This window comes from Mus caroli, unplaced genomic scaffold (assembly GCF_978045245.1).
Source record: "Mus caroli unplaced genomic scaffold, Mus_caroli_1 scaffold_9, whole genome shotgun sequence".
NCBI lineage: Eukaryota > Metazoa > Chordata > Mammalia > Rodentia > Muridae > Mus > Mus caroli.
This window is the reverse complement of record NW_028227264.1, coordinates 76,319,618-76,329,507: the sequence shown is the minus strand read 5'-3', so window position 1 is coordinate 76,329,507 and position 9,890 is coordinate 76,319,618. Positions and strand designations below refer to the sequence as shown.

The 9,890-nt window shown below is 54.0% G+C and overlaps 1 protein-coding gene across 3 annotated transcripts; it reads right to left on the bottom strand.

Moving 5' to 3' along the window:
* Positions 1–1,906: 1,906 nt before the first annotated feature.
* Cfap410 (cilia and flagella associated protein 410) lies at positions 1,907–8,729 on the bottom strand. Of its 3 annotated transcripts, none has more exons than XM_021174317.3 (7): positions 8,564–8,729; positions 7,566–7,584; positions 6,802–6,848; positions 5,523–5,752; positions 4,303–4,474; positions 3,745–3,820; positions 1,907–2,935 (listed from the first exon to the last, which is right to left on the bottom strand). In XM_021174317.3, the coding sequence occupies exons 1-7, from the start codon at positions 8,638–8,640 to the stop codon at positions 2,807–2,809; spliced, it is 750 nt and encodes a 249-aa protein (XP_021029976.1). In that variant the 5' UTR covers positions 8,641–8,729; the 3' UTR covers positions 1,907–2,806. The 3 variants fall into 3 exon arrangements, with proteins under 3 accessions (XP_021029976.1, XP_029338436.1, XP_029338434.1); XM_029482574.2 differs by lacking the exon at positions 1,907–2,935 and adding an exon at positions 2,963–3,419; XM_029482576.2 differs by lacking the exons at positions 7,566–7,584; positions 8,564–8,729 and adding an exon at positions 7,296–7,548.
* Positions 8,730–9,890: the final 1,161 nt, after the last annotated feature.

Here is a 9,890-nt window from a genome sequence, read left to right as displayed (position 1 = left end):
TCTAAGCCCCTTCTCAGGGTTTCTTGTGTGAGCTGCTGCTGGGTCCATCCTCTACAGTGCCTGGATTTTTACAATATTTACAATAGGTGGAGGCTGTTTCTGGTTTCTCCGTGTATGGAGGTCAAGGGTTGTGACTTTGGCTCTGTGGACCTGCAGGCTGCATTGGGGCAGTGGTTTCCTTGGGTAGACGTCTCCCCCCATGGGTCACTGTAAGGCTTCTGTGGGGGTATTGCAGGCCATGTACCCAGCTGCTTCATCTGGCTGGAGCCCCCAAAGCTGCTGGGAGCAGAGTCCTGGAGTGTAAGTGTCACATCACAGCACAGCACTCTGGAGGGTTTGGTCTTGAGCACATGGCAGCAAGGCCTGTGTATTAGGGCTCTAGAGAAACAACCAATAGAATGTATACTGTAAAAGTGGGTTCGCCAGACTGGCTTACACAAATGGGCTTGATAGCCTAATTGTCTTAGGGTTTTATTGCTGTGAATAGGCGCAATGGCCACAGCAGCTCTTATAAAGGAGAACATTTCATTGGGGCTGACTTACAGTTTCAGAGGTTTAGCCCATTACCAGCATGGCGGGAAGCATGGCGGCATGCAGGCAGATGTGGTGCTGGAGCGGTAGCTGACAGTTCTCCATCTGGATCTGCAGGCAGCAGGAAAAGACAGTGAGCCACTAGGCCTGGCTCCTGAAACCTCAAAGCCCACCCCACAGTTGTAAGCTTCCTCCAACAAGGCCACACCTCCCAATAGTGTCACTTCCTATGGGCCTGTGGGGGCCATCTTTATCCAGACTACACCAATAACAACCATCTGCTTGCTGGGGAGGCTGAGAGCCTGGGAGCTGCTAAATTCACAGCAGCTCCATTCTAGTGCTGAGGGCCTGGAGGATCTTCACTCCACACTGGAAAGTCAGAGTTCACGTCTGATGTCAGCAGAGGGTGGTAACAGCAGAAAGAAGGGCTGGCAGGCAGCTCTGCCTTTTACTTGGAGCACCTAATATCTGGGCTGCCTGCTGGTAGAGGCAATCCCTGGAGAGGGCCTTCCCCCTTTACTAAGCCTTCCTGGAATAGCCTCGTAGGCCACCGTAAGGCCTCTTAATAATTCTCCAGGTTAATTGACAGGCTCAGGTCTGTCAGGACAGCTGGGAGACACCTGTGCTTGTTCCAGAGTCACCATCAATGTCCACACCTGTTAGTGTGTTCTCCCTCCACCCAAAGCAGCTCAGGACCTGGGGACACAGAAGGCTGTAGTTGGACATCTGAAGATTAGAGCAGCACCTACCCGGCCGCTTGCTCAGTCTGGGCGTCTGCTACACAGGGGGTTCTGCAATGGGGAGGCATGAAGGGTGGGAAATCCAGACACGGGGCCTGTGTGGCTCATTTTGTTCATGGCCAGGTGGAGTCAGGTCATTGTCCTCAGCGTGGACTCAACTCTCAGCATGGAACCCCTGCTAGATTCAGGGTCTACCTGCTTGGCTGCAAGGTGGCTTTGGGCCCTGGTGATAGCAATGGCTTCAGGTACAGAGTAGCCATCTCTTTCCTCTCTTCTCTTGCACCACATCCACCCTTCCAGGAGGTTACACCTCCAGCCTTAGCTCTCCCCGCTGTGAGTTGGATGGGAGGGCACCTAACCCTTGTACGGCCAATTCCTGTTCTGTTCAAGGGGCTGGATCCGCAAGATTCCAGATGTGGCTGAACGTCCCACGCTCGGCTCCAGGTAGGGATAGCAGAGGCTGGGGGTGGGGATCAGGGATCGGGGGCTCGCTGCAGCTGGTAGTCTGCCCATCCCTGGGTATACGTGAGTGTGCCACAGGAGGATGGAAAGCTAGGATGTTACAGGCATGGGGTGTGGTCCTGAGGGAACCTGCTGGCATTTCCTGGAAAGAGGAAGTAGGCCTGGGACACAGACACTGGTAGAAACGGTTTATTAAGAGAGAAAGCACTCCCAGGTTTGGAAGTGGGCCAGCGGTGGAGCAAAGCCAAGGGTCCAGCTGCCCTGAACCGTCAGCATTGAGACCCTTACAGGTCACCTACAGAGCCAGCAGCCTTCTTTGGCATGTTCTACCTGTCCCTCTAAGGGCCCTTCTAGACTTTTTTGCTTAGGTTGCTTTACATATGCTAATCTTGGGACCTTTCCTGGCTTGTTCTCTTATGGCAGGTGTAAGGTCACCCCAGGGCACCAACGTGGCCCTGCCTAGATAAGCTACAGGGCCTCCCCCAATTAATGGCTCTAACGAAGACAACTTTACCAATGGCATCTGGCACCTCAGAATGACGAGCAACAGTCAGTCTACCTAGGTGACATCCCTCTCCTGAAGAAGAAAGAAAAAGGACAGTGTCCTGACCAGCCTTGTCCTGAAAAAACAAAAAAATTCCATTCTCCCAGGCTATGTCTAAGGACAGCTGGGACACAGTGCCCCGTAAAGATATTCTAGGCATCTCCGAGGGTAGGCTTGACACAGTGATACTAGGGCTCCCCCTAGTGGCTGAGAAACAACATGAACCTCAACGTCAAGGCCCCGAGATGCTTCCTGTCCCAGACCTTCCAGCCCAAACAGAAAGTGCTAATTTATTGGAGGGTATGGCTCCTTCTGGCCTCCCTTGAGGAAGGGTCAAACAGTGCCCAGAGCTCCGAGGCCTCAGCAGGTAAGTCCCAGGGACCATGCTGGTGGGCAGCATTTCTGCCAGCCCTAAGCACAGGAGAGGGGTCTGCCTTGCTGGCAGCCACTGGGCCTGCTTTGAAGGCTTTCCAGGTAGGGCTGTGTTTCCTCAGAATATAAAAGGGTCCAGATACTGGGGCGTCTGAAATCACTCCATGTCTTCCTGGGGCTCCGGCCTGTGCAGCGCCTGTAGCCGGCTGCCCACGGTCTGCTGGACAGTCTCCAGCCCCTCCGTATCCAGCTCCCGCAGCAGTAGCAATATGGCGGTCAGGATGTTCTGGAGACAGAAAGAATGACCTAGGACCTGGCTGGTGGCATCCTTTACAGGACAGAAAGCCCCAGACCTTCCAGGAAGCCACAGCACAGACACTGGTACACTGTTCCCTATCCAGTTGCAGCCAGCCAGGCTTGGGTCTGAGGGTCCTGTGCCCCTCAGAGTGGTATCCTCTCATACAAAGTGGTGGAGAGCGGTGTTTCCAACCCAAAGGTGAGAGACATGCATAGCTGAGGGGCAGCACCGGTGGCTCATTGGGAGGAATAGGCCAGAAGTGAATAACTTACTTTAGCTTCTGACCCCTGACCTCTATAGCATACTAAGGCCTCTGCAAACCCTTGTGTGTGTCCTTGTTCTACAGATGCAGGTCCAAGGGCAACCAGCTGAAGGTGGACCTTGTTCACTAGGCAGGAGCACCTACTGTAGCAGCAGGGAGGAGGGTGCCCGGTAGGTGTGGGGAGACAAGTGCCTTCTGGCAATTGAGGACCTGGTGAGGGAAGGGAGACTGTGAACACAGCTCTGCTCTTGGAATTGAGTGTGTGTGTGTTTGTGTGCGTGCGTGCACGCGCGCTGGGGTAGGGAACAGCAGCAGCAAGTGGAGAGGGAAGGGATCCTGAGGGGACAGTGACCTAGTGAGGCTGTGCTCCGACATGCTGGAGTAGGAAGCAGAACTGAGCTCGGGTGCTGTGGCTGACACTCCTGCCTCATGGACCACACTCCTCCTATGAGTTCAGCCCTGACCCCATGTTATCTCCACCCATGGAAGCCTGCCTTCTGCTGCTGTCTGGAGAGAAGGGGCAGTGGTCACTCACCCTATTCTTGTGACTCCTCATGGTGTCCCTTGGTGAGAAGGAAGGAGACTGGTCTGTGGTAGTCTGGCCCTGGACTCTGTTGGTGAGAGGGAGACACTTAGAGTATGATAGTCACAACGCTCTGAGCACCACTATCTCCAGGCCAAGGCACACTGGCATGTGGTCCTAGTCCAGAGCGGGACACAGACAGCAGGCGCCCTCAATCTAGGTACCTTTATAATGGCACAGGAGCCCAGTGTGCAGAGTAGGGGCCCAGAGCCACCAAGAGCAACTTCTCTCTGCCCAGGGCTCCACTGGCAATGCTTTCCACCCAGGGTCTCAGGAAAGGCCCAGAAGTGACCCCAGTGGGACTCAGAGCCCAACAGTGGCCCGTGGCCACTCCCACAGAGTTCATCTCCAGTTTGTCAACTATGGCCCCTCTAAAGGACCCACGGCCTGGTGTGCACAGACGGGTTCTTGAGGTCACGCCCCCCCCGTCCCCCGAAAGAGACGGGAAGTCTCCCTCTCCTGCCTGAGGATACCCTTGGGACAGTGGGTCTTGCTTCCCTGCAAGCTCACTCTGTCTCCTCTGTGTAGCTCAGCAGGTTCTGGCTGGTCTCAGTTGCAGAGCTGACAGAGTTGAGGGCGTAGGGGGGCTTGGGACAGCCATTGCCTGCACCTTCTCTGTGCGGGGCAGCAGTGATCTCATCTCCCTCCATCAGCGCACGGGTCAGCTCTTCCTCGGTCACAGCTTGTGGAAAGGACAGGAATGGCAGGGCATCAGGTCTGTGCAGCATGGCCTCCACGCAGTGCCTCCTCCAGGCTTCAGCAGGCCTACTGCTGTGTGCACCATGTGCTGGAGAGGGCAGAGGCGCTGTCCCTGGGGACAGTTAGTCCTGCTCTTTCCAATCCCTAGTCCCAGAATGTGTGACACCTGTCAGAAGGGCAAGGGGTGCTTGCGACCCCCCAGGTGCAGCATCTAAAAGCAATACTTCCAATCCAGGTAAACCTCTGTGGTGCTGGGGTCGGACCCAGGGCCTTGCAAATGCTAGCGGGTTCTCTGCTGGCAGCCTGGAAGTTTTAAAAGGAATGGAGTTCACCTATTTACCCCGCTTCACTTCTTGTTTAGTAAGTGTCTGGGAGAAGACAACTGTGGGTAACTGAGGAGGATCAGAAACTGTTAAGAACATCATCTCCGCTGGACAGATGGCTCAGTAGTTAAGAGCACTGACTGCTCTTCCAGAGGTCATGAGTTCAAGTCTCAGCAACCACATGGAGGGTCACAACCATCTGTAATGAGATCTGATGCTCTCTTCTGGTGTGTCTGAAGACAGCTACAGTGTACTTATATATAATAAATAAATACATCTTTAAAAAAAATCATTCCATGGAGTCAGTGAGATGGACTCTGCCAAAAGCCCTGGGCAGGGCTGTTTACCATGACAGAGGGGCATGTAGACATAGCGTCGGTGGACATGGTGTGGCTCCAGAGGTCTGGCTGCCAGCTGAGACCACCACATGCTGCCTGGTCACTGTGCATTCTCACCACGGCACAGGGATTTTCCTTATGGAGGGAGGCAGAGGGAGGAGACTGTTGAGGCACGTAAGCCCAGGTGGGATTATGACAGGACCCCTGAGGGTACTAAACCCTGCAATGGCACGTCTGAAAGGGGACACTCTCACAAGGACTGAGCAATGGGTACACTGGGGGCTGCAGAAGATGGGGAGGAGGGGTGCCTCCTCAGTGGTTCCTTCAGGAAAACCCCTCAGTGGGCCCCACCTCAGTTGCCAGAGCCCACCTTGGTTGTCTAGCTTCTGCAGGTGGGGCAGGTTGCGCAGCACGGTCATGCGGTAAAGGTGCGGGCTGGTGCCACAGCACGGGTTCTCGGCCAGCCAGAGCACCCTGAGGTGTGGCAGGTCTTTTAGGTAGAACAGCTCGTTCAGACTGGGGATGCGGTTCCTCCTCAGGTACAGCTCGCTCAGGCGCCTGCAGCTGCGCACTGGTTCCAGGGTGGAGACACTGTTGACACTGCAGGGACCAGCACACTGTCAGGGACCCATACGGTCTCAACCTCCATGGGCCAGCGGCCTCCACCTGTGGGTCTGCCTCACCCATGGGTACCAAGAGAAGGTCTCTGCCTTAGAATGGGTCAGAACCTAATCAGCAGGAACCCCTCAACCTGAGATACCACGTGGGCAGCTCCTTGGCCTAGAGCTCTGCATTCACATGGAACTATTGTGGCAGACAAGATGCCTCACTCTGCTTCTTAGATGATACCGAGTCCCCAGAGGACACGCTTTGACCCACAGCAGGCACTGGTTAAAACTCAGCAAAAATGCCCACAGGCTCCATATCATACATAAACCAAAACAAAACAGGGCATTAGGATGATTTCCATCCCATAAGAAAGTGTGGAGACACAGGAAGGGAAAACAGCATCCACTCACTGCCAAAGTCCCCCCCACACACACACACCTCCATGGCCTCTGCATCAGCTCCTGCTTCCTGGCCTGCTTGAGTTCCAGCCCTGACATCCTTTAGTGATGAACAGCAATGTGGAAGTGTAAGCTGAATAAACCCTTTCCTCCCAACTTGCTTCTTGGTTATGATGTTTGTGCAGGAATAGAAACCCTAAGACAGGCCCTAAGTGTCAGCCTTATCCTCGGCCCCAGGATGGGCAGGAGAGAATTTAGGGATGGAAGTGATGGAATCAGGAAGGCAGGGGAGATAGGGTACTGGGAATTTCAGGGGACAGATGTAGCCACAGGGAGGACTGGCCTACCTGGACTACTGCTCATTATTAGGGAGCCTGCTACAAGCACACAGATTACTTTCTGGGGTGAATGTGAGAGGACAAGCAGAGGTAAGCCTTTAGGAGGCCCAGGTAAGATCCTTAAAAAGCAGGTAGGGGCTCCAGATTCTTGAAGTCCCATTCCCTAGACAGTTAGCAGATGCTGCTGTCTTAGATGGCATTGGGAGTCTCCAGATTGCCTGTTTTCCCACACTCCAGAGGAAAGACATGAGTTCCCCTGCCTCCCCATTGCTTCCATGCCCCAGGACTACAGTCAGTCACGTACCTGAGTGTGATTACCTCTAGGCTGGGCATCTCCCGGCATATGGAAATCTAGGGAGGGAAGAATGGGGCCAGTGAGTTAACAATAGTGTGGTCACCTCGGGTCAGGGGACACATGTGTCCTGGGTCCTGTCACCTGTACTAACGGGGCCAAGGGGTATGGGCTTGCACAACCAGGGCACTCAGAAGAAATCAGCTGCATGCTGGTCTGTGGCCCAGCCCGCTCTTGGGGTGTTCTACACTGGGTGTTTCTACCTGACAGTTTACGACAGTTCTGGGTCTAACACAGAACATCATTACAGTCAATACCCTCTGAGGACACCTGGCCAAGGATCTTGTGGTTTCCCACCCTGAGATAGATACACAACCCTTTCTCCTTGCTGCCCCTGAGGCACAAAGAAAGGACAGACACTCTCCTTGCCAATGGTTCTGGGCTCAAGGCAGACAGAACTGCAGATAAGTTTGGCCACAACACACCATCAGATCTGTGGTTCAGACCTGGGCTGTGGGCTCCACAGTCCCAGTTGCCTGTCATTTCGGGTGGGGTTGGGGTGTCGCCTCCTGAAGCTGAGGGAGGTCATGCAGAGTGCCCCTGTTGATGTCCTTGAGGGAAATCACTCCTCTCAAGGCAGAGCTTTGACTCTGTTTTCCTCTGTGCAGGTCCAGCAAGTGACACGGCACTGAGCTGAAGACCACAGTTCTGTAACTTTAGCTATTCTTCTGGGGGAAGGGGCATCCGGAAGAAGATACAACCAAGGCAGAACTTACATCTGTGAGCTGGCTGCCCCTGGAGAAGAAAAGAAATAGACTTTAATTTGTTGAATGAAAATATAAAAAAAAATCCCCAGAGAAATGGCAATTGTCTATAAACCTAAAGATTCTATGTTCGGAACGGCACAGTAAGGAAGGCTGGTTGCCCAAATAAGGGTGAGGTTGGTTTCTGCCAATACTCCCTGCTTGGTGCATGGGGTACACAGTTTCCTCCTCTCAGGCTCCCATAGCAGAAAGCTCTTTCCAGTCACACACATAAACAAAGGGGTCTTCATAAGAGGCCAAGCTCAAAGGCTGGTCATGCAACTTCTGAAGCAAACTTCACGGGCCTGCAATGTGTCTGTTGTTTCTGCTTGCACAGAGGAAGCTCCGATGTGCTCGCTGGCTCAACAAAGAAAGGCATTATTGAAAACCCAGGACAGGGAGGACTGTGGCCCCGACACCAGATGTGCCAGGGCAGAGAAAGGCTTTTAATTAACAAAGCTCACTCCTTCCAGTAGCCCGCTGACCATCACTAGAAGCAAGGGTCTGCATTTGCTCTGCCACTGCTAAATGCTCTGGCCACAGCGTCCCACCCAAGTCCCCAGAGACACCTGTAGCTCTTTCACACGCCAGATACAAACTCCTCCAGAAGCCCGGGGCTTTCAGTATTAGTGTGACCCAGCCATGCAACTTAGAGTGCATCCATATAATAGCATTTAAGGTCTAGGCTGTCACTCACACCAGGTCACCCTCTCCAGCACGGGATCATGACTTTACAACCTCAGTCTCTCCCTGTAGACATGCCACTAAGCGCCTCTGTCTTCAGATACCAGACACAGACACAGAGGGTTAGCGAAAACCCCTCAGCAACACTAGAGAGAAATTCTAGTTATCCCTGCGGGGGTCGCACCCCTCTGAAGCACTGGCCTCAGAGTGAGCCTGCAACCTAGCTAGCCTGGGGTAGCAGGCGCTCAGCGCGGCCTCTGCTTCCTCCCGCTCCTGGCCGGCCTCACCAGCAGTTGAGCTTCCGCACGTTGTGCAGCTCCGAAGCCTTGGCTCGGGACAGGACCATCTTTCGTGTCAGCTTCATGGTGGCCACAGGGCCGCGGGCCCGGCCGCCCTCCGCTGTACACTCGGCTAGCGGGAGAGGCCTGAGCCGCGGCGCGTCTCCAGGGGCGGGGCCCGTGTCTCTAGGGGCGGAGCCTGAGGTCCTATTGGCAGCCAGGTGAGAGGGCGGAAGCGCGCTGGCGAAGCGGGACGGCCCGACTTCCGGGATACGAGGTTCCGCCCCGCCCCTTTGGCGGCCCGCAGGTCCTGCGCATGCACGAGGCTCCGGGCTTTGCTGCCTGGGGACCGCTGGTCTCAGCATCCTGTGTGCGCGTGCGCAGGAAGGGCGGCCCTTAGGATTCCAGGGTGCTAGAGTCTGAGATGGGCTGGCTTGGGTGAGAAAGGCGCCGGTGTGTGAGGAACTCAGGACGCCTGGCAGGTCTCGGAGACATCGAGAAAGACAGACAAGGTCGAGTCGGGAAGGGTGACAGAGTCCTCCTAGTGGATGCCAACAGAAACCCCTCCTGGGACGCTTGCTCCGGATCCTAATCCCTGCCATGGCCCTGGTCACCACTGAGCCCTCACCAAATTCTGCTTGACCCCAAATCGGGGATTTGTGTTACATAACAGCCAATCCACCACCAGACGATGGCTCACACTTGTAATTGATACACTCAGGCTGAGGCAGGAGGATTGCCTGAGCCAGTTTCTGGCAAGACTGGCTCATAGAGACATTATCTCAAAGCACAAAGCCGAGTAGTGGGGGCTTGGGGAGGGACTGAAGAAACAGTTAAGAGCACTGGCTGCTTTTCCAGGGCACTCGTATGGCCGGATCACAACCTTATGTAACTCTAGTTCCAGGGGACCCAATGCCCCTTTTTTGGCCTCCTTGCACACCAGACAGATCACTCAGGTTGCACACACATGCAAGCATAACACTCATATGCAGAAAAACAAAACGAACAAAACAAAAACCTTAAAAACAAACAAACAAATAGAAAATAGACCTTATGTTTTTGAAAGTCTCCCAGTCCTGTGCCTGTGGTTGTCAGTGTGCATCTTAAGTAATCACAAATGAATTTTTGTTTTGTTTTCTTCTGGAGAAAACAGATCTCCAGAAGAAAACAAAATGAAAGATTGTAGGTTGAAATCTTCATATCTTTTTCTATCCTACAGATTACACCGGGACAGGCACTGGGTACTTCAGGCCCTTTAGGTAATAAACTGTCCTTGATGAAGTATTCCAGGGCTCTATTGTCTGTCTGACCACCCTGGTCTGCCTTTACCAAAAAC

Coding starts and splice junctions, on each gene's coding strand:
- Cfap410 (XM_021174317.3), bottom strand. CDS start 8,640: ATGAAGCTGACACGAAAGATGGTCCTGTCCCGAGCCAAGGCTTCGGAG. Junction 5,753..6,801: donor CTAGAGGTAATCACACTCAG/GTACGTGACTGA, acceptor TGGTCCCTGCAG/TGTCAACAGTGTCTCCACCC. Junction 4,475..5,522: donor GCAGAAGCTAGACAACCAAG/GTGGGCTCTGGC, acceptor CCTTTCCACAAG/CTGTGACCGAGGAAGAGCTG.